Below are 24708 nucleotides of genomic sequence, written 5' to 3' on the forward strand. Positions count from 1 at the left end.
TAAAGGTGTGCACCACTACACCCTGCTCCAAAAACCTCACTTTAAATATTCACTGTGCTCTAACTAAAGTAGTTTCCTCAAGCTGTATAATCTTTGAATTTGCAGACATGAATTTCTAAGTAATCATTGAGTTATACTATATTAAAATAAGGTATCACAGTCTGCCAGAAGACTAAATGCATTTTCCTTTTGAAATTTTACCTTTTTATATTTGTGTGTGTGTGCATGTGTACCTTGAGAAAAAGAGTCCAGGGCCTTCTGCTATTTCAAATAAATTCCAATGAATGTGTCACTTTTTTTTTGTTTGTTTTTTTGTTTTTTTCAAGGTAGGGTCTCACTCTGGCCTGGGCTGACCTGGAATTCACTATGCAGTCTCAGGGTGGCCTCAAACTCGCGGCAATCCACCCGAGTGCTGGGATTAAAGGCGTGCACCACCATGCCAGGCTTTTAAATGTGTCACTTTTTATGTCTGGCTTTATATGGGTACTGGGGAATCTAACCCAGGCCAGCAGGTGTTGCAAACAAATACCTTTGACCATTGAGCCATCTCCCCAGCCCTGAGTGCATTTTCTTTGTGGTGAATTGAGTATGTTTTATAAAAGAACTTTCACAGGACTGTTATATAAGTAGAACTTTTTCTATAGTCTATGTTTTACTCTGAATTTTTTAAAAAATACATGAAATAAAGTTTTTTTTTTTTTGATTTCCAAATTAGTCCTATAGATTCCCTAACCCTAACATCCACAAACATAAAAATCCTTGGCTGCATTTTATACCAAAGTTCACTGCAGATCATGTTCAAGACACAGAATGGTTCCGTAATTCACTTTCAGCGTTTGGCCCACTGCTTTTTCTTCTACACTTCTGGTCTTGCTCTTGAAGTTCAAATCCTCTGCTTGTTTGGCTTGCCTCCCTTCTCAGGATCCCACACATCACTTTTCTTCTTCCTCTCTGTGGGCCTCTCCCACCAGCAATTTGTGTTACAGTCTCTCCTGTCTTTAGCACACAGCTCCCACCCGAGACCCATTCCAGATTCTTCTCTCCTCTGTTCATTTCAGGGAAGAGATGCAAGAACTCAGTGTCTTTCTTCTCTGTGTAGTCAGCCTCAGCCTTTGCCACTGGGCCCAGCCACTCCTCAGGACCAAACCTGCGCCTGCCTGTGTCACTGCTGTCTGTGATGGATGAGCATTGCCCAGTCCTGTCTTCACTCACCCTCTCGGCAGCAGCTGACCACACCCTGTTGACTTACCTTTTCTCTAAACTCTCTCATACCTTGAGTTTTGAAACTAAGTCTCTTCTCTTCCTCCTTCTCCTCCATTCTCCCCTACCCCTCGGAATTTGGCAGCTCCTTTTGCTCTGTTCATCTAACTTAGTATTTTTTTTTTAATTTTATTTATTTATTTATTTATTTATTTATTTATTTGAGAGCGACAGACACAGAGAGAAAGACAGATAGAGGGAGACAGAGAGAATGGGCGCGCCAGGGCTTCCAGCCTCTGCAAACGAACTCCAGACACGTGCGCCCCCTTGTGCATCTGGCTAACGTGGGACCTGGGGAACCGAGCCTCGAACCGGGGTCCTTAGGCTTCATAGGCAAGCGCTTAACCGCTACGCCATCTCTCCAGCCCTAACTTAGTATTTTGCTCTAGGCTGTTTGATTATTTTGTCACCTAGTACACTCTTTAATTTTTTTCCTTTTAAATATTTTAATCTTAACTCTTGAGTTAGCATACTAAATGATGGGTTTCACTATGACATTTTCATACTTGTATCTCATCATATTTTATTCTGTTTTGTGTGTGTGTGTGTTTCGAGGTAAGGTTTCACTCTACCCGAGGCTGACCTGAAATTCACTGTGTAGTCTCAGGCTGGCCTTGAAATGGCAATCCTCCTAACTCATCTTCCCAAGTGCTAGAAATAAAGGTATGTGCCACAAAGGCTGGCTATTCTTATTTGTCCCCGAAACTGCCTTTCCCCCCACCCCTCCTTCTAGTCCCTTCTTTTGCTTTCCTGTGACATATATTCCACTATGTTCTCTTTTCCCATCACCTTTACAGCTCCCCCCATCGTCATCTTTTGAGTGTGACTTGTTTCATTTAACATAATAATCTCCAGCCCCACCCAGTTTCCTGCAAATGTTATGATTGGTTCCATTCCTCTTTACAGCTGAATAAAATCTCAGGGTGTATAAGTTCCACATTTTCTTTATCCACCTAGTACAGCACATCTGAACATGGATGCAGGAGAATCCCTGTGATATGCTGACGTGAAAGTCCTTTGGTATATACTTATGAGTAGTATAGCTGTATCATGTGGTGGTACTATTTTGGGTTTTTTAAAGTATTTTTATTTGTAAGCAGAGAGATGGGTGAGAGGAAGGGGGAGGGAGGAACGGAGGGAAAAAGGGAGAGAAAGAAAGAGGAGGGATATGCCAGGACCTTTTGCTGCTGCAAATGAACTCCAAATACATGTACCACTTTGTGCATCTGACTTTACATTGGTACTGGGGAATCAAACCTGGGCCGTCAGGCCTGGCAAGCAAAGGCCTTTAACCACTGAGCAGTCTCCCCAGCCCCCACTCTCCACTTTCCATACTTAAGCCAGAGTGGTTTTTCTGGAACCCAATTTGACCACATTGCTTCTTGTTTAAAAATGCATAACTGCTTATGACCCCCAAGCAAGCTCCAAGTCTTTGAGTGGGACATACCACCCCCGTGTCCTCTGACCTGTGCTTGCCTCAACCCGCTCCATCCTCTCTGGGACTCACATAGGCCATCCTTCCCCAGATCCTCAGATACCTCAAGCCAGTGCTTTGGCCCAGAGCCCTTTGCCCTTCTCTTAACCAACTGGAAGTCAACTTCAGATGTTGGCTGTATTTCCTCTCATCTCCTAAACTGGGATCACTGTGAACTGCCTTTCGCATTGCACTCAGAACATAGCAAAGGTCAACTGCTTGGTGGTGGTCAGCGTTATCCCACCCAGCTAAGTTGTAGAAGAGCAGAAGTTCAACACAGCACATGGTAGGCCAATAAATATTTGTGAATAAATAAAACTGGTTTTTTGTTTTGTTTTTCTTTTTGAGGTACGGTCTCTAGCCCAGGCTAACCTGAAATTCATTATGTAGTCTCAGGGTAGCCTTGAACTCAAGATACTCCTCCTACCTCTGCCTCCCAAGTGTTGGGATTAAAGGCATGTGCCACCACTCCCAGCAATAAGTATTTTTATAGGATACTATTTCTGCTCATTATAAGCCTCCAAATTAGTTAGTGATATTTAAAAGCAAAAAGTAATCAGGATTGGGGTATGATTTAGAAGTATTTAGTATTTCACAATATTAGTTCCTTTTAATAGTATTTTTCAGGGCTGGAGAGATGACTTAGCAGTTAAGGCACTTGCCTGAAAAGCCTAAGAACCTAGGTTCGATTCCTTGGTATCCACATAAGCCAATTGCACAAGGTAGTGCATGCATCTGGAGTTCATTTGCAGTGGCTACAGGCCCTGGAATGTCTATTCTCTCCCTCCCTTCCTCCCTCCCTCCCTCTCAAGTAAATAGATAGCATTGTCCTCCAAAGCTAAAACAGTAAGCCATTGTTAATTTTAAGGCAAGTCTTAAAGTGGAGTTAAGTCTCAACCAGGGCTTTAGATTATACCAGTGCGTCAAGAGTGTGGAGTGACAACTACTGGACATTTGGAAGACACCCATTTGACCCATTGCCTCTCTCCCTCAAGGTCAGGTGTCTCTCCTGTTTCTCTTGTCCTCTTCGACTCATGTTTGCCTATCTCCTCCTTCACCAGGAATGTGATGCCTCCGCCCCTCCATCCTTCCTCACTGCCACCTCTCTGCTTCGCTCTGAAATCGTCCCAGCTGAGTAGAGCCTGTTCTTTGCCATTTCTGCCCCAAACTCTGGCTGTAAACACCCTAAACTGCACAGTACAGCTTCTTAGCTCTTCCTAACAATCTCTCCATCTTTTCTCTGTGTCTCCTCTTGCTGTGTCTCTAGAAGAAAGATGGGGTATTTTTATTCACCCATAGCCACTGGCCATCACCAAACCTGTAGTCGGTGCTGTAGTTGCCTTCCCATTGCTGGGACAAAAAGCCGCTGAAGGGAGGACAAGACTGATTTGGGCTTACGATGTCACGGGGAAGCTTCATGATGGCAGGAGAAGGCATGGCACGAATAGAGGCTAGGCATCACCTCTGCCACAGGAGGTGAACAGCAGCAGGAGAGTGAGCTGATCTCTGGTAAGGGGGAGCTGGCTATAACACCTCTAAGCTCACCTCCAACAACGCACCTCCAGCAAGGCTCCACCTCCTAAATTGCCACCAGCTGGGAACCAAGCATTCAGAACACATGGGTTGATGGGAGAGCCACCTGATTCAAACTACCATGTTCGGCTTCTTATTTTTTGTTCAAATGAGTTGATCCCAGCCTATAGAATGTATTAATTGCAGTCATAAGTATAGCTGCCATTGTTTTTTCTCTCTTTTTAAATGAATGTCTTTTTCTAGAAATGATTTGGCCCTTGGTACCAAGATACTTAGATAATTAAAGATGTATTCCACTGTCAACCCTAAATAGTCATAAACTAAATATGGAGAAAGCAGTGTGTACGATGTCTTGGTTAAAAGCAGAGGCTGTTTTGCTGCCACAAAGATGAAAATGACATTCCCTCTGAGAAGCAGACCCAGCAGTGTGATGTACAATCAAAGGGACTGATTTGTAAATCATTTTAATTATTAGCAAACTAAATTTGCATTTAAATGGCCATGACATGTAATACTGCAAATTCTTATTGTAATTGGCTTAGGTTTCCTTAAAAAGAAAAAATACAGTGGTTACATATTTGTGTTTATAAACTTAGCCTTTCCCTTTTTTATTTCCTTATTTTTTGACAAACAAATATATAAACATTTGAGATCATTGACGCTCAGTAATTTAACGTTTCAGGGTTAAATACAGTTCTCCCTATACCATGCTGGATGGAATGTTTAAAAATCAACTAGCTTTTCCCCTTTGCTTTTGCTGAATTTTAAAAACCTAAGTGCAGGGCTGAAGAGATGGCTTAGCCATTAAGATGCTTGCCTTTGGAGCCTAAGGACCCAGGCTCACTTCTCCAGGACCCACATAAGCCAAATGCACAAGGTGGCACATGTGTCTGGAGTTTGTTTGCAGTGGAAGGAAGCCCTGGTGTATTCTTTCTCTCTCAAGTAAATAAAGATAAATAAATAAAATATTTTAAAAATCTAAGTGCATAAATCCTTATTTACATTTATAATGTTCACTGAGTAGGATAGGGACATTTCTTTTTGCTATTAACTCAATTTCTGTGAAAATACTTAAACTAAGATAACTTATTTGCTGTACATCTTATGTGGAAACAATATTTCTCCTTATGAGATTTTATCTTTTTCAGTTATGCCTTTGGGTATGGGGTAAAGAGACAGAAAGCATACTTATTTTGTTGCCCACCTATTATGTACTGTTTATAAATCATTAATTGTCATAATGGTGCTGGGTAACATCTCACTACAGGGCTCTTGAGATCTGGTAATTAACATTTATTTCTCATGAGTGTATATGAAACAGCTGATCTGGGCTGGTCCCAGCTGTGTTTACCCATGCATCTGTGGTACAGTTGGCTGGATTATATGCCCATGGCTGGTATACCTTCACATGCTTTTTAGCCTATCCTGGGACATTGGGTTAGTCTGGTCAAATCCTTCTCATAGCAATGGCAGGAGTAAAATGCTCAAGCAGTAGTTTACTACATAACACCCCGTTAGTGAAAGCAAGTCTCATGATTGACCAAAAGACCAAATAGGAGGACACTACAGAGTTACTTGGTAAAAAGCAAGAGTGAGATACACGTAGGCTGGAGAGATGGCTTGGCAGTTAAAACACTTGCTTGCCTGCAAAGCCTAACGACCCAGGTTTGATTCCCCAGTACCCACATAAAGCCAGATGAACAAAGTGGTCCATGCATCTGGAGTTCATTTGCAGTATCTAGAGCCTTGTCACACCCATTCTCATTCATTCTTTCTCTCCTTGCAAATAAATAAATTAAAATAATTAAACAGTGGGATATAGAAAAGAGTAAACATTTTCGGTACTCTACCTGGTCACACACGGTCTGGGCTCATTTATCCTCACTGGGAGACACCCCTGTGGTAACGTATGGACATCAAAGAATCACTAGGAGAGTAGTGCTAAAATTGGCAACAAAGTGGAGACAAATTTGGAAGGATTTCACATTCAGAAGTAACAAACCTACCTTTATCTGGACAGGCACCCACATCCTGTGGTATTGCCATGGCTTGTGGCATGCCTGAATGCCTGCAGTGGATCACATCCGTTGTGAGCCCCGAGCTCTCTCTTCCTGCACTGTCCCTTGCACCTTGTCGGAGCACCTAATGCATAGTTAGTGCTCAGTCACTGCGCACAGCTGTCAGGCAGCAAAGGGTGTGTTGGAGGAAGAAGGTCCCTTTGTGCAATGACTAGGGGATTATATTCTGGTTTTATTTCCAGCTCTTGAGTTGTTTTCCACCATAGTCACCACTAAATCTCTGAGAAACAAAAGTCCAAGCCATGTCCATGGACATTAAGGGATCTTGTTCAGTCTTGATTATTCTGTGTTGACAAAACCTAAATGATGTGCAGTCATCATCTGGAGTTTTGCCAATGAATAACAGAAGCAATTTGGTGGCAGTATCAAAAATATATATTCATTTGTGACTCTATTACTAAGTTTTGTGTTTTTTTTTTTTTTGAGGCCCTAGGTTTTACTTCATGACAATGCCTTTAGAAAAAAAAAATCATAAGCAGTGTTAAGAAAATAATTGACAGCTTTGTCTTGATTTCCCATGCAGGTGTTTAGGGACATCTTCCATTTGTTGAGCATGCCCTCAGATAATGTGTTTATCTGCATCTCCCTCTCTGCTTGTCTCCTAATGGTCTGATACACAGAGGGCCACTTGAGCTGATTCGTATGGGACTCCGCTCCTGTCATTGTGCACACTTAGTTCAGAGAGCTGGTCACATTGATTTCCAAGTCTGCATTCCAGGACATGGAACTAACATAGATATCTCAGCGGCTGTAACTACGTCATCTGAAAACATTCTAAGCCTTGGCAAGCAATTTTGATGGACATTTCATTGTGTTCTATGTTACTCAAATAATTAAATATCCTTTACTTTCAAGGTCTGTTTAAAATTACATTGAAAGCCGAGTGTGGTGGCGTATGCCTTTAATCCCAGCACTCGGGAGGCAGAGGTAGGAGAATTGCCATAAGTTCTAGGCCACCCTGAGACTCCATAGTGAATTCCAGGTCAGCCTGGGCTAGAGTGAGACCCTACCTCGAAAAATTAAAAAAAAAATAAAAAAAAGAAAGAAAATTACATTGAGAAATATTTTTGAGTTCCATCGGGCAGATACTTTGTTTAGGTAGATTTATTCTGCATCCTATGAAGTGGCATCCAGTGAATCAATATGCAGAATGGACCCTTTCCGTGGAGGTAAAGAAATGCCACCTTTAGTAGACAGAGGTCACCTCCCGTCACTCCTAAGAAGCAGTTGCTACTTAGGAATCTCGCTTACCCTGGAATTTGATGCAGCTTTTGGGCTTTGTGCCTGTAGTTTAGCTACAGACGCTGAGAATTGCAGACAAAATCCACAGCTCCTTTCACGGGGTAGATGGAGTCACGAGACTCCTGTTTGCAGTGTCTGCCTTGGGGCTGCAAGCTTTTTGTAGGGCACACGGAAATCTTCCTTCTGTGGCCAGCCGGTAGGACTCCAGCTTGGAGTTGACGTCAAATAAATAGATTTTCATAAGTTTCATTCCCTAGTCAAAGAGATGTGAGTCCCAGTCTCTTCCATCTTTGGAAGAGAGACAAAGAAGTAAGGCCCTGTCTCTGCTCCACCACCCTGAAAACATGCCCTCCTCGTCTTTTACCTCAGCTCGCACTGAAATTCTACTGCTTCTCTTTGGTGGGAGGGATTCGACTGGAGAGTTGGCATTTCCTAGGCACTAAATTAATACTTTTAAAAATAGGGCCAGGAAGTGCCTGCTGTGCGTGCATCGGGACCCAGGTTCAGATCTCCAGCACTCAAGTAAAAATGATAGGCAGGGCAGGGCAAGGTGGAGACAGGAGGAGGTTTGGGGTTGCTAGATAGATGATCTAGCCTAGTCGGTTACTCCAGGTTCACTGAGAGACCCCTATCTCAATGAATAAGGTGGGGCCTGAGGAGAAGGATCAGTGGACAAAGTGCTTACAGCTCAAGTCGGATTACCCGAGTTCAGTCCCCAGAGCCCACATGAAAAGCTGGAAGCCCTGGCCAGTTTCTGTAATCCCAGGATGCCTGGAAGCCCTGGCAGCAAGATGGGAAGTAGAGGAGTTGGGAGAATTTCTCTGAAGCTCACAGTGAGCACAGCAGAGTGAGAAACCTGCTTCAAGTGAGGTGGACAGGTGAGGACCAATCCAAAAATTGGCCTCCACACAGGTACTGTGGAAGACTCACACCCACGCTCAATACACACAAACATTTGAACATACCTACACACACACACACACACACACACACACACACACACAGAGAGAGAGAGAGAGAGAGAGAGAGAGAGAGAGAGGGAGGGAGAGAGAAAGAAATAAAAATTAGATGGAGAGTGACTGAGGAAGACAGCTGAAGTTAACCTCTAGCCTCCATATGAATTCACATACAAGTCCACATGCATCTGCACACACATATGCATGCACAGCACACACACAAAGAAAAACAATGAAAGAAATGCTTTTGGTTGCATGGTTATTTTACCTTGTTGAATGTGTCAGAGTTATTAAAATAGTCCAAATCTCTCAAACTCTCCAAGGTTTGTCCTGTCTCTTTGTGTGCTCAGATAAGATAATGTGCCTCAATGAGCACTTAGAACCACAAGTTTGTAGCAAATGCTTGCAGATTTAGTTGTTAATATCATTACTGTTCACTGGTAAGCATGTGTCCCTTCTCTGGGTATCAGCAAGAGACTTGGCCCAAGGCCTGACACCCCCATAGTTTTGAATGTTGGAAGAGTTGCTTGTCCCTGTCCTCAAGAATGCAAGAATACACAGACCCTGGTTATATACAGTCTCTGCTTATGAGCCCCAAGACCTTGGGCAAGGTGTACCTCAGACAGCATCACTTCCTCCTCTGTAGGACGAGAATAAGGATGCTGCCAGCAGCATCTGGTTGGTGTGCAGGTTGAATGGGATATTGTGAGGATGCCCCATACTGGCACATTCACCCTGACGACCTTGGTACTACAGATGATACCATTGCGTGTGGACGCATCTGTGCTCCAGAGCCATTTGAGTGACACTTTCAGTGGTGGCATTTGTGATGGATGAGATCACTAGACTCCTCATTGCCAGACTAGGCTGTTTGCAGACTCATCAGACATATGGCAAGAGTAACAATTGCCCATTCCTGGTGTCCCTTAAACTCTTATGGTGATGGGTCCTACTGTGAACCCATACAGTAGGTTTCACACAGAGCCATGCAGACCTACTATGCTGAGGAGAAAGAAAGCCCACTTTGCATGTGCGGCTCCTGCTGAGGAAACACTCTGCATGGGGCAGAATTTTACATGCAGAAACTGCTTCTGAGCCCTACTACTCAACACACCTATGTCCCTAATGGTCAAGCATGGCATGTGTCCTAGGAGAAAGGTATTCTCATGGGACACCTAAGTGACAACAAAGCCACCAGTGCAGAGGAGAATGACTTCTTCTCTCACATCTTGGCTACGTTATCACATTCCCCAAGTCCATTCAGTTAGAGGGGTCTCATTCTCCTCCCTGGAGAGCTCACCTCATTGTCTTCATTTCCACATTCAGGAGCACAACTTGTTTGCTAATGTAAGATTTCCAAGGCATGGCCTCTGAATTGTCAACGTGCCAGCCCGCTTAACCAGTCTCCACTCTCCTTCCTGACCCCAAATTACTCTCAAGGTTTAATTGTCCTAGTGGTTTCGTAGCCACATTATTTCATATTCATTAGTGTTTTCATGAAAAATTACAACACTAATTAGAGAGCCTTCCAGTTAATTCACTTGGTGATTCATTACTCTCTCCTCTCTCGGTGTTCTGCATGCGGTCACCCTGGAAAAAGCAGCCAGGGGTAATTGCAGCTCTATTCCCCGAGGGATTGCATAAAGCCCTTAGTTCTGACCCACAGGCCCAGCCCAGGCTGCTCCGATGGGCTCTAGTTACAGCTGCACCCTGGTCCCTGCCCTTTGGATGCCTGGAGGAAGGGAGGAGCAGGGACAGGAGGAGGAAAGGAGGAAGTGAAGCCACAGTGAGGACCAGTCCTGGCAGGGTCAGAACAGTGAAGGGGAACAGTGCCTTAGGGAGAAGAAAGCCAGGGAGCTTTGTCAGGAGGAAATCACTATAGCACCTTCTGCAACCTGGAGTAAGGACAGGAGGACAGGATGGAAGGAAAGCTGTGAAAGGCAAATTCTCTGTAGGATCAGAAGACATGTGGTCAGGCACTGAACTCAACCTTAGGAGCCTCATTTCTTTTCAAAGCGCTGATGTACAATTCTTTTAGATAAAAGTTTATTTGGCCCCATCCAAAAAAAAAAAAAAAAAAAAGGCAGCTATCAAAATCTGAGGAATAATTGTTGTCCAGGATCTAGAAAAGATGGAGGCTTATACACAGGTGGTAATATCTAAAGGGGTAGTTGCTAAAGGGCCAGGGAAAGAAGTTCTTGGCCCTAGAAATACTACTTCCAATAAAGACATGAAATCAAGGTCTCCAGGAGAGATTTGTGTGTAGACCTGCGTGCACTGCAGATTACTCACAGCAGAGGAAATGTGGAATCCATTCCAGAAACCACAGCTGCTCCACAAAAGATTGGCCCCATCAACCTTCCACCATGGAGGGGCCCGGGCTCGTGAGGCTCCACCCCTCCCTGAGAAGCTGTAGGCAGTTAATGGCTGCTGAGGGAGAAGACCTGGTGTTTTTTTTTTCTCCCTAGGTGGTGTAAGTTGTTCATATTTTTGTAAATAATCCCTTTCCCATGCTCATGCTAGCAACCCTTACTAAACTCAGCGCATCACTGAAAGTAAAAATTATAGGGAAGGGCTGGAGAGATGGCTTAGCAGTTAAGGCGGGTGCCTGCAAAGCCAAAGGACCCAGGCTTGATTCCCCAGGACCCACATAAGCCAGATGTACAAGGTGGCGCATGCCTCTGGAGTTCATTTGCAGTGGTTGGAGGCCCTGGTGCATTCCCTCTTTCTCTCTCTCTAATAAACAATGTTTAAACAACATTTAAAAAACAAGATAGGAAAGTAGGAGAGGGACTAGTTGGTGCAAAGCAGGGTTCTGCAGGAATGGGAGGGCCACAACATGAGTGTAGCGAGGTGTATGATCAAAATGCATTACGCACATGTATGAGGTTGTCAAAACAAAAATTATCTTAAAAGAATATACATGTGGATGGATGGAATAAAGTTGAATGGCCACAGATTAATCCATGGAACTAGAATCATTTTTGAAAAGTGAAATTTAAGTATCCATCAGCATGAATTGATAAACAAAGTGATTATATATATGTATACATATTTTATGTACACACACACACCAACATGCATTCATACATTGTGTTTATATATGTGTGTGTGGCCCATGCCTGTATTTCCATCATTTTGTAGGTTGAATAGGAGGATTGCAAATTAGAGGCCAGCCTGTGCTGTATAATGAGACTCTATCTAAAAAAAAAAAAAAAAAAAAGGAAATTCTTATATATGCTACACTTTGGGTAAGACTTGAAGACATACTAAGTGTAATTCGCAAACTCCTAGCTGACAAATACTGTGTGACTACTTATAAAAGGTGTTGTGAAGTTGGGTGTGGTAGCACATGCCTTTAAGCCCAGAGCTTGGGAGGCAGAGGTAGGAGAATGGCGAAGAGTTCAAGGCTACCCTGCCTGAGACAATATAATGAATTCCAGGTCAGCCTGGGCTAGAGCAAGACCCTACCTCAGGGGGAAAAAAAAAGCACAAGAAGAAAGAAGGAGGAGAAGGTGTTCTGAGTCTCAAACACAAAGTAGAAGCAAGGTTTGATGTCCCATGCCTGGAATTCCAACACTTGGTAAGTGGAGACAGGAGGATCAGGAGTTCAAGTTCACCCTTTGCTACATAGTAAGTTCAAGGGCATCCTGGGCTATCTGAAATCCTGTCTCAAAAAATAAGACAGAGCCTGTCAAATAAAGAGCATGCATCTTATGTCAGCTTTTGTCATTTTCTCTAACTAGTTTCATTATTTTCTCTTATAAAAATGTTTTTTATTTATTTATCTGCAAGGAGGAAGAACAAGAATGGCTTTCCAGAGCCTCTTGCCGCCACCAGTGAGCTCCAGGTGCACGCATCACTTTGCACGGGGCTTTATGCTGGTACTAGGGAAGTGAACTTAGGTCAGTACGTTTTGCAAACACCTTTAACCACTGAGCCATCTCCCAGCCAACTAGTTTCATTACTTTCTGCATTTCGACTTCTTGGGTAATTTTTTTTTCTTATTTTAGTGTACTGGGTACTTTTCCGACGTAATATAGTGGTAGTGGTAGTGGATTAAGATCTCATCCAAAACTTCAACATTGCAACATTTCTTTCTTATTTAAAGGTAGGGATAGTTCTTCTGTTTAACCCCATATCTGGCATCATCTTTAAGTGGAATTACTTCTAAATATGGAACGAGAGAGAGAGAGAGAGAGAGAGGGAGAGGGAGAGGGAGAGGGAGAGGGAGAGAGGGACCCCTATCCAAAGAGAGGTGGATGGGGGCTGGTTGTGGTGGCGCATGCCTTTAATCCCAGCACTTGGGAGGCAGGGTAGGAGAATTTCCACGAGTTTGAGGCCACCCTTGAAAACTAGTGAATTCCAGGTCAGCCTGAGCAAGAGTGAGACCCTACCTCTGTCTTTCAGCCTATTCCAGAGTCTGCCGTCTCCTCCTGGACCCACCAACTGATCAAGCTCCGTATACATTTGAACTTGGCAATGGGGCTCATCCCCACTAGATGCCTAGTTTATAAAAAGACCTGTTCCAAGTTGCCACATAGATTTCCTGGTCTTTCCATCTTGGAACCACCTCCCCCGCATCCAGGAGGGGGAAGACTGCTCTTAGGTTGGGAGTTTTTCTGCTTTTGTCCTCTCCTATTTCTGCTCTCTTAAAATAAATCTTGCATAATTTACCCTCCTTTGTGTCCGTGCTTTTCAGTTCTTTGCTGATCACAGGCAAGAACCTGAGACTTGAGAGTCATTGGCTTGGGGAGTTCTAAGCCCACCCAGAACTCAGTCTTTCAATCCTGCAATAACAGCCCAGCTTGGGGCCCGTGTGTCAGCTGCTGCTCCTTCTCATCTCTAGCTATGCATGGGCACCTGCCCCTTCCACTGCCCAAGAAACCTGAGGCCTGCATGACTAAGATTTACTAGCACTGGGGGGTCATGTCTGAACATATGTACTTGCCAAATATGCAATTCCTCTTCTCCTTCTTGCTTCTTTGAAAGCAAATGATCTTGCCCTTTTAGAGGCTCTTGACTATGAACATTAGTTCTAGAGGACAGGTGGCCTCCCAGGACAGCTCACCATCCCACTGGCTTGCTCGTGCCAAAGACCATCTCTTCAGAGCAGGGAAGGTAAGAGAGTTTATTTCCTTTCTTTTCCCCCCAAGTTCCTGTCAGTTGCACATGGAACCAGGCAGAGATAGAAACTTAACCTTTGTCACCAGTATTTTCCAACCCAGCCCCTGTTGAGCTGCCCAGTGTAACTGCAGTCCGTGTGTTCCTTGGACTTGCTAGGGAAAGCTATCCTCCCTCTCCCCTATGCACACACTCCCTGATTTATAAGAGGCCCAGCTTTGGGCTCTCCATCTGGAAGAAGAAGAAAGGTTCTCCAGTGAGGTGTCAGCTGAAAAGTGCAGGCACTAGATGGCTTCCTTCCCCACCTCCATCCTGGCCAGAGCATGCTGAACTATTTAGGGAGAGTATTAACTGAATGCAAGGAGAACAGCACGCAGTTGCATTATTTATTATGGGCTAACAATACCTAGTGTATGTAGAATGTATTTGGACATGAATTAGTGATGTTAGGAAGCACTAGTGGTCCACAGCCTATTAGGACCTCTGATACATGTGCCAAAACGTCACAGTCTTACCCCTTGCTTAGGCTGGGAACTGGCTAGGAGACAGCTCCACAGGGCAAACCTGAACCATTAACCTTTTGTTTGCCATTAGCCCACAGGGAAGTTAATCTACTATTAAATAGGCTTGGATGTACATTTCAGATCATGGATTCTTTCTTTCTTCTTTGCAGACTTGTTGTTGTTTTTCCTTTGAGATAGGGTCTCACTCTAGCCCAGACTGATCTGGAGCTCACTCGGTAGTCCCAGGCTGATCACAAACTCACAGTGATCCTCCTACCTCAGCCGCCTGAGTGTGGGATTAATGTATGCCACCACATCCAGCTCACTCTTTATCTCTCTTGCTTCTGTCTCTGTCTTTCCTTTATGTGTATGTGCATGTTTGGCGTGCCTGGGTACGTGTGTGTGTGTGTGTGTGTGTGTGTGCGCGCGCCTGTGTATGTGAATGCCAGAGGTCAACATCAGGCATTTTCTTCAGTCACTCTTCACCTTATTTTGAGACATGGTTTCTCACTGGACTAGGAACTCACCAACCAGTGAGCCAGGACTCCTGCCTCTGCCTCCCTGGCATTAGGACTACAAGTGTATGCCACTGTTCCTGTCTTTTATTTTTTGTTCCTGGCTTTTTAAAAAGAGTAAGTTTTATATATTACTTTGCAAGGAAAGAGAGAGAGAGACAGACAGACAGATAATGGGCCCATCAAGGCCTCCTGCCACTGCAAATGAATCCCAGATGCCTATGCCACTTTGTGCATCTGGCTTTACGTGGGTACTGGGGAATCAAACTCAGAACTTTAGGGTTTACAGGCAAGCACCTTAAACTGCTGAGCCATCTCTCCATCCGCCTGTGCCTGGCTTTTAGGGAGGCGCTGAGCATCCAAACACAGGTCCTCATGCTTGTATAGCAAGCCCTTGACCCACTGAGCCTTCAAATCCCCAACTCCTTCAGATAATGAGTTTTTAACCTAACCTTCTAATACCACTTCTTTTCTGTGAAGAAAGAAAGAAGAGTCACAAGTCACACTTACTGAGTCTCCATTGTGTGCTGAACATGATGCCCTGCCGTGATGGACATCACGATCCCCAGTTCACCCAGTGGGTGAGGAAACTGGGGCTGAAGGTCATGTATTATTATCAGAACTATTAGTTCTGAGCTGAGGCGTGTACCCTGTGTTTGACTCAGCCCTTGGGCAGGAAGGCGAAAGCTGTTCTTGGCTTCCGCTTCTGCTGTCTTTCACCGCAGTGATGCTGCATCACAGAGAACCACAAAGTGGACAGCATTAAGAGCATTTATCCTGGCTCAGGAATCTGCGGGCTGCCAGGCGGTTCTGCTGATCCAGGCTCCCCTCCGGTCCTCTCAGCTGTGCTCACTGAGAGTCTGCAGTCAGCTGCTGGGTCAGCCAAGGAAGGTGATTTAGGATGGCTGGGGTTGAACTGGTCCCTCTTCTAGAGCAGCTAGCCGAGGGTGTGATGGCTGGGGTTGGAACAGCCCATCTCCTAGCAGCTTGTCTGGGCTTGTTCATACTGCAGAGTTCCCAGAGCCTGGACAGCACTGCATCCAACCTAGCTGTGCTAAAGTCGGACCCTTGGTCATGTCACCGCCCTCAGGTGAAGGGCTCCTTCCCACTTCCTCTTCCTGATGGCCTCCCTTCACCCAGCTCTGGGTGTCTGCAGCTGACATTGTGCTTTGCTTGTGGAGCCTCTCACCTCTCTGCTCTAGGAAAGGGCCCCTGCTTTCATTGCCATCATGAAGTGTCTGAGGCTGGGAACTTTCTTTACAAAGAAAAGAGCTACTCAGCTCTGGAGGCTGAAGATGGCCTTGGTATTGGTGAGGCACTGGTAAGGACTGTATGGGCAAAGGCTTTATGGCAAGAATGTATGATAGGTAGAGCAGAGGTCACAAGATGAGAAAGTTGGAGGGAGACACTCAGGATCAAGTAGAGTTCTACAGGAATTGCATTAATTACTCTGAAGACACACAGCCTAAAGATCTCCCATTAGGCCCCATGTCTTAAAGCGGCCCTCATCTTTAAAAAATTATTTATTTGAGAGAAAGATGGGCAGAGAGGGTGGCGGATGATCAACTCACCAGGGCCTCTTGCCACTGCAAACAAATCCAGATGCACATACCTTTGTGCATCTGTCTTTATGGGGGTACTGGAGAATAGAACTCAGGTTGTCAGGCTTTGAAAGCAAGTACTCTTAACCACTAAGCTGTCTCTCCAGCCCATGTCCCCACCCTCTTAATGCACAAGACCAAGCTTCCACCACATGAACCCTTGGGGGAGGGACACCCTGAAAACCTTATTCAAACCACAGTGACTTCACTTTGCCCATGGGCTTGTGGTTTCAAAGGAGAGTGGGTTGGAAGCACGGAAGATTCCTTGGGCTGACAGGTCTACATAGGAAATGATGCTACACTTGAGAGGGGTTGCTAAATAGACAGGTATGAGCTGGAAGGAGAGAGAAAGATGTTGGGGAGGGGGGCATTGGATTCTGGGAGGACAGAGATGATCCAGAAAGTTCCAGGAAAAGAAGCAAGAGTTGAAAAGAAACAGAATCCCTGGTGGTCTAGTGGTTAAGGAAGAAATACAAATGGCATATAAGCATCTAAAAAATGTTCTACGTCACTAGTCATCAGGGAAATGCAGATTAAATCTACATTGAGATTCCATCTCACTCCTGTCAGATTGGCTACCATCATGAAAACAGATGATCATAAATGTTGGTGAGGATGTAGAAAAAGGGGAACACTTCTACACAGTTGGTGGGAATGCAATCTGGTCCAGCCATTGTGGAAATCAGTGTAGAAGTTCCTAAAACAGCTAAAGATTGATCTACCATATGACCCAGCTATAGCACTCCTAGGCATAGATCCTAAGGACTCATCTCATTTCCTTATGTGCTCAACCATGTTTATTGCTGCTCAATTTATAATAGCTGGGAAATGGAACCAGCCTAGATGTCCTTCAACTGATGAGTGGATAATGAAGATATGGCGCATTTATACAATGGAGTTCTACTCAGCAGTAAAGAAAAATGAAGTTATGAAATTTGCAGAAAAAGGGATGGACCTGGAAAGGATTATACTAAGTGAGGTAACCCAGGCCCAGAAAGCAAGTGCCACATGTTCTCCCTCATATGTGGATCCTAGCTGCAGATGATTGGGCTTCTGCGTGAGAAGGAAAAAAACTCAGTAGCAGAGGCCAGTAAGTTAAAAAAGAGATATAAAGGGAAGAGAAAGGAAGGGAGGAGGGTACTTAATAGGTTGGTATTGTATATATGTAAGTAGAATGATTGAGATGGGGAGGGGATATGATGGAGAATGGAATTTCAAAGGGGAAAGTGGGGGAGGAGGGAGGATATTACCATGGATATTTTTTATAATCATGGAAAATGTTGATAAAAATTGAGAAAAAAATAAAAAAGGAAAAAAGAATTAAGTCTCAAAAAAAGAAAACAATCAGAAACATATCTAGAAATTAAATGTAAAAGATCAGCAGTGAGAATACAAGCCAGTGCTTCCAGACATTAGGACCCAACTGGACTACTATTTTCCTTCAGCTCCTAGTACCCAGGATGTGGTCAGGCCAACATGCTCCAGCAAAAAAATTCCTGATCACCCACCAGAGCTGCTACTGGGTAGTGACTCTGAGGAAGATGCCTTTTTTCTCACCTGCACCTTGAAGCTTCTAGCCTGGAAGGGAAGAGAACCTATATTTCTCTGTCCACTGAGGCTCCTGTACAGAAACCCTAGCTATTTTACACTAATAATTCTGTCGTACACTACCAGGCTTAATTCTCCAAAAACAACCAAAAGAGGCTCAGCCCAATAAGGACAGGTTGTTTGTGGGGGATCCAAATTCATGGTGCCAAATCCAAGTAGTGTGGGGAACTTCAGATCCAGTGGGACAGAGGGACTTGAACCTGGCGCTGTATCACTCATTCTTCAAGGGCCCTGACGGGAGGGACAAAGGAGTCTGAGAAGGGCGTTTCCACTCTCAAGAAAGCTGTGCCACCAGGCTTTGACTGACTGTAACATAGGGATTTACAACTCTGCCTCAAGTGTCTGTCAGTGATGTGGGAAGAAAGTTCAAGAGGAGTATCCAAGCCTTGGTTACATTTTGCTGGATCCCTAATTCCTCATAAGTTACTGACAGTCCCTTACCAGGTGGGAAACTTAATGATACGTGAGTGAGATGAGGGCCAACTTACAGCAGGCAAGAGCTATTTAGGTGGCCAGGCACGGCGCTTTACGCCTACAATTCCAGCACTCAGGAGGCAGAGGCAGAAGGATTGCTGTAAGTTCAAGACCATGCTGATTTATACAGTAAGTTCTGGGCCTGCTAGGGCTTTATAATAAGACCCTCTCTCATAACAATATGAAAAGACGTTGAAGTACTCTGAGGAAGCACAACCATTCCACTCAGGTGTTGGAGCAGGAATCAAGGTGAAGTAATGCACTAGAATAACCCCTGCTCACCTATACCTGCTTCTAGAACCAACCAGAGATACCACCTTGCATGTGTGCGCGCACACACACACACACACACACACACCAAGGAACCTGCATTTTCAGGAAACAACTGACTATTGCCTTTGCTATCTGTCAGTCACAGATTATACACAGGTCTGTGCATACCTGCCTGTGCCCATCCTGGTTCAACATTTACCAGTCTGAGCCAGTCTTATTCTTTCCAGAAGGATAAAGGGGAAAAGACTACATGAATAGGTCTCCTCATTGTAGGTAAATGGTTGTTTTCTTCTAGTCTCTGAAATAGAAATGTACTCTGGGTCTTCCTTATGCTCCATAGAAGAGACAAGACATGCTGAAGGCTTCCAAGAGTCAGACCCTGCCTCACCGTCACATAGCACATCCATCGATTCAGGGCATGTTCTCACTGCTTTTCTCAGAAGCAGGAAGAGGACAAGCAGACCCAAGTGGTCTAACCTCACACAATTCACAGCACAATTTCCCTCAAGTGGCCGGAAGCTGAAAGGGAATGAGCAGCCAGGAGTGTAGCAGTACTCCACCAACAGTGCCCATGAACACCTGCTGTTTTGTTGTTTCTAACACATTCCTGGGTTGTAGAGAGCCACGTGGCACTTTCCTGGCCATTTAGAAATGGGTACATATTGACTGTAGGACATGATGTCTAAGGGACACTAAGATATGAGCCATTTGCACCACGCTCATTCTCTGGGGTAGCTATCTCTATATCTATATGACTTGTTTGGAGAAGTCCAAGGCTCACAATCTCGTACCAGCTCCTAGATGCCATTCTACCTGTTGACAACTTTTGAAGCAAATGAAATGCTCTTTCCTTCTCTTCCTGACAAGCTGACTTTGTGAGTAAAACATCATGGCAACCACCATCTGTAAAGATTCTCAGCAGATTATGGTCCTGCTGCCTCATTGTTTTGGGCTTCTGGACTTGCCGTACATTTGCAGACTCCAGGTTATTGCATTGTTTGTCAGTGTGGAACCTGGTGGCTTTAGACAGCTACTGGAAAGGCATAGGCACAATGTATTGATCTGTTCTTTCTCTGCAGTTTGCTGGAAGTTTCTTTGAAGTAAATAATCCTAACATATGTTTTATCCATCTCACCAAGTGTAATCTGGAAAACCAATGTGGACCCGCACCATACAATCTAATCACCCTACTAAAATCACAGAGGGAGCCTTCTCTGAAGGATTATCAATGCTGGTATGAACACTGAGAGCTACATGGCTAATCTAGAGGAGGACACATTGACAGAGTACCTTGGCCAATGCTTACAGAAGATGTTTGCCCAGACTTTGTTATCAGCTGATAATCAGATATCACTATTCATTGAGAATGAAGCTCAGCTCTAGGGACCTGGGGACCAGAAGTGGTAGTGTGACCAAACACACTGATTCCTCACACCCTGCACAGTGGCCCTTGGCATCTGTGGGGTGGGAGACCCATGTGCTGCCCTACACGCCCCAGCACCTGCAATGAAGCACATCCAGGGCTATTCATACCCCCACTATTCCATAGCGAAGGACACAGCCTTTCCCTGGATGTGGCTTCAGGGCCCCCACTTTTTCTCATTGTTGGGTTGATCTAGCTCAGGGTTGCTGGGGTAATTCCATGAGAAGTGTGAAAAGCAAACATTTGTCTGTGTTACCTTGTTCTGTCTCCTCTGGAGATCATCAAGGTTATTTTCTTATTCGAGCTCAGGAAGATAGGCCTGGCAGTTAAGCACTCCATAAAGGTCTCAAGTCTTAGAGGTGGGAGTGCAAATATGAATGCAGGCTCTTCTGTCTGCAGAGCTCCCCATGTAGCAGGTGTTCCTCTGCAGTTTCAGCAATGAGACTGTTCAGTCTGAGGAACGTGGGCTAGTGGCAACAGCCTCTCCTGGGCGTGCATAAGAAACGCAGACTCTCAGTGCTGAGACATCTTTATTACACCGTCCAAGGCTCAGGGTCTACTGCAGAAGAGGTGATGGAAAGAACATAGCAGCCAAAGGAAGGGCAGGACTGCTTACAATGCAATCATTCACACACAGATTGGCTTTAATACTCACGACCTCGCAGTGCTTGGCACTAACTTCACAAGACCCTCGTAATAGGAGGAAAATATGATGACATCAAAATAAAAGAGAGACTAATGGAGAGAGGGAGGGGATATGATGGAGAGTGGATTTGTTAAGGGGAAGGAAAGGGAGGGGAAGGAATTATAATTGTTTATTGTCTATAATTATGGAAGTCATCAGTAAAAAAGTTGAAAAAAATAAATGCAAAATCTTTGGACCCCACGCTGTCTGGTTGCATCCACATCTGCTATTTGTGTGTGTGTATATGTGTGGTGTGGTATGTATGTGTAATATGTGTGGTGGGATGTGTATATATGTGTGTTGTGATGTGTGTGTATGTGCATGTGGTGTATGCACATGTCTGTGCAAATGCACCTGCCCCAAGTGTATGTGTTCAGAAGCCAGAGGAGGACATTAGGGTGTCCTCCCCTATCACTCAACTGTGTGTTTCCTTAAAATGGAGACTCTCACTGAATGTGGAGATAGTTTTTTTCAGTCAGACTGGCCCCAGTGATTCTTTGGTCTGAGCTCTGCACAGTACTGGGGTTACAGGCATGTGTGGCCACATCCAAATGTTTATGTGGGTGCTAGAGATTTAACTCAGGGTGCATCAGGCACCAGTCCTCTGCCACATTTGCCTATCTATCTACCTATCTACATACCTACCTATCTACTTGTGTTTGTCGGTGGGGGAGGTCATTATTACAAAATACTGTGAGCAGTATTATAACTATAGTAATTCATTTCTGACCGTTCTGGAGGTAATAGATCACCATGTTGGCCTAGTTAGTGTCTGCTGTTTGCATCTTAGATGGTGGTGTTAGGATGTGTACCACATGTTGGAAGGTACTCGCCAGCCCTCTGGATCTGTGGCAGGAGCACTGATGGCTTCTGTGAGGACTGGTCACTAAGGCCCAGCTCTGGGGACATGGCCCTGGGTGCTAGGAATTCAGCACATGAATGGGAAGAAGGTCGGTGGCTGGATACTTGGGGAGATTGTTTCCTGGGTGTGCTGAAGTGTCTCTGCAGAACCCAATGGACAAAAAATTGCGGGACCAAGGACTAGGCACACTTACACACCAGACTGAGATGTACAGAAAATCACCCTAGCATCCCTGGGTGCTTACCAGGGGACGTGCTGGCCCAGCAACAGAGATGCCCAACCTAGGGGACAGATGTCCAATGGCACTTGCTTCTGAAGGGGGCTGCCCAGCCCAGCCCTCCCCTGCATCTCCTCCTCTCCTTCCCCCAGGTAGTTTTTAGGGAGCTGAGATTTCTTTTAAGTGAATTTTAAAACTATACTTATTTATTTGAGAGAAAGAGAGACAAAAAAAGAGAAGGGGTGTGCCAGGGTCTCCAGCCACTGTAAACAAATTGCAGATGCATGCACCACCTTGTGCATCTGACTTATGTGGATCCCAGGGAATTGAACCTGGGTCCTTTGTCTTTGCAGGCAAGAACCTTAACCACTAAGCAATCTCTCCAGCCCCCAAGTGATTTTTAACCCATGTCCTTTTGTCTCAGCTTTGTGATGTGTATGTGTGTTAGTTAATCCTTCTTTATACATCACTTTTCTGAGAAACCAAATCTGTGCGGGAAGGCCACCAACTCCCAGATAGAGTCAGAATGTGCCAAGCTCGTCCTGTATCCATGCTCCCAAAAGAGCCAGCTGGGAATAGTAGACAGACTTGTTCATGGCCCTCCTGAGAATTTGCAGGTTAAAGGAGAGAGAAAAAAATGCACTTACCACTCAGTCATGGGTGGACATTATTCCTACCAAACCTGAGCAGGTCTGCATACAGTGATGATTATGTCCAGGGCTGGGACCGCAACCTTGGGCTTCTTCCACCATCAGACTCATCTTCCTGTATTTGTTTCATTTTAATCAAAATAGAAGTGGCTAAACCATTGCTTTTCATTTTTGTTTTGTTTTACTTTTTAAAAATATAAACAGAAAGGATGTGGGCCAGATTACTATTATTCTGCTACTTTGCATTTCATCCTTTTAAAAATATTATTAATTTGGGGCCAGAGAGATGGCTCAGCAGTTAAAAGTGCTTGCTGACAAAGCCTGATGGCCCAGGTTCACTTCCCCAGTACCCAAGTAAAGCCAGGTACATAATGTGGTGCATGTGTCTGGGGTTTGCAAGCAAGTGCCTTTAACCACTGGGCTATCTCCAGATGGCATTTCATCTTACTTTTAAAAACAATATTTGGAGTCATGTGAATAGAAGCCATGATTTTTAAAAATATGTATACTTCTAAGTTTTGCCTCCAGACAGAAATTTTGTCTCTGCTAAGTCAATTCTTGAGAGTGAATAGGAAAGGGAGCCTTCTCTTGAGGCATTCCCAGTGGACCCAGAGCCTCAACTCCCTTCACACCCAATTTCAGAGAGGAAGGGTGTGATGCGGCACAGGGTTCAGGTAGTAAAGTGAGGTCTAAACCCAACTGGGTGAAACAAGTCCGTCCTGTCCTCACTTCCCTGAGCCTTCCAGCGCCTGGACGGAGTGGCTGAGCTGGTTACTGTCTGCTGGGCAGGCTGAATGCTGAAGCCTAACGGTTCACAACCCGCCCCTGCCCCCCGCCCAAGCCTGGCCGATGTTCTCAAAGGCTCCCGCCCTGCTCTGCCCGCTCCTCGCCCTGCCACTCACTCCTCTCCTTTTCTCTGTCCCCTCCAGCGTGCAAACGCAAAGAGCAAGAGCCGAACAAGGACAGGAACAATTCCCAGAAGAAATCCCGCCTGGTGTTCACCGACCTCCAACGCCGGACACTTTTTGCCATCTTCAAGGAGAACAAGCGCCCGTCCAAGGAGATGCAGATCACCATCTCCCAGCAGCTGGGGCTGGAGCTGACCACGGTCAGCAACTTCTTCATGAACGCCCGGCGACGCAGCCTGGAGAAGTGGCAAGACGACTTGAGCACGGGGGGCTCCTCTTCCACCTCCAGCACTTGCACCAAAGCCTGACGCCAGGGCTCCCCTGGCACAAGTCACCTCCGAATGAGGACAGCAGACACCCAAAGAAACACAAAGGAACAGGAGCTCGGACTCTTAGCTGGGGCTCTCCACTGGTGACTAGAAAGCACAACTCTCTTGAAGCTTCTATTTTAGCTGTGATCATAGGCCAGGTGTCCTTTCGTTTGTTGTCTGTCTGTTTATTTGTTTTTTTAGTGGCTATGGAGTCCAAGTGCAAGCTGAAAATTAATCTCTTTGAACCAGACACTGCCCTCTGAGCACACTACACATCCCAGAAATCCAAATGGGGCCTCCCTAGAGCAAGTTAATTCCAGCACGGTGTCAACCAAACTCAGGATTGCTTAAAGTGTCAACAGTCCCATTCCGGGTCCTGTCAGCCACTTGCATTCACTTCCTGTGACTAACCCTGGGAATTTAGCCTATGTAAGAATTGAGTTTAGGCTTCCAAGACACTATAATAAAAGAAGAATCTAGCAACAAGAAAGACCTCATTTGCTTTCTAAGTCCTTAACTTCATTATATTACAGTATACCAAAGTTCATAGCCATAAGATTGAAAAACACCTGAATGACAATTACTGAGCACAAGTTTTAAATATGGAAGTTTAAAAAACCCAAAGACCTGTTTTTCCAACTCAGGCATCTTTTCATGAAATGGTTTAGAAAGCGTTAAGTTGAACCAGTATACAATTTTCTTTACCTCCTGGAAATCTTATGTGGTCTTGGATCCGTTAACAAAAAAAAAAAAAAAAATCTGTTCACTTGCGCTCAACGTTTCAAGCACAACAAAGATACAGAGCAGTAAAGAAGGACCTGGTTTCACAAGATGGTCTACAGCATCTTGACTCACGCGAAGTCATTTGGAATCATTGGGAATATGGCTTCAAGCACATTTTGCAGTTTGCTACAAATTTTGTTTGTACGTAATGCAGACGCACACTCAGGAGGCCAACTTAACTGTTACGGTACAAGGAGCAAAGGCAGCGTTTTCAAAGATCTAGAGTTT

At 44.8% G+C, this 24708-nt stretch overlaps 1 protein-coding gene across 1 annotated transcript in view; it reads left to right on the top strand.

The window, feature by feature from the left end:
- Onecut2 (one cut homeobox 2) overlaps positions 1–23694 on the top strand; it is a 36762-nt gene extending 13068 nt beyond the window's left edge. The window contains exon 2 of the mRNA XM_004654767.3: positions 23408–23694. Coding sequence (XP_004654824.2) covers positions 23408–23694 — 287 coding nt within the window. The remainder of the gene's footprint in view (positions 1–23407) is intronic.
- Positions 23695–24708: the final 1014 nt, after the last annotated feature.

Source organism: Jaculus jaculus, chromosome 15, assembly GCF_020740685.1.
Source record: "Jaculus jaculus isolate mJacJac1 chromosome 15, mJacJac1.mat.Y.cur, whole genome shotgun sequence".
Lineage (NCBI taxonomy): Eukaryota > Metazoa > Chordata > Mammalia > Rodentia > Dipodidae > Jaculus > Jaculus jaculus.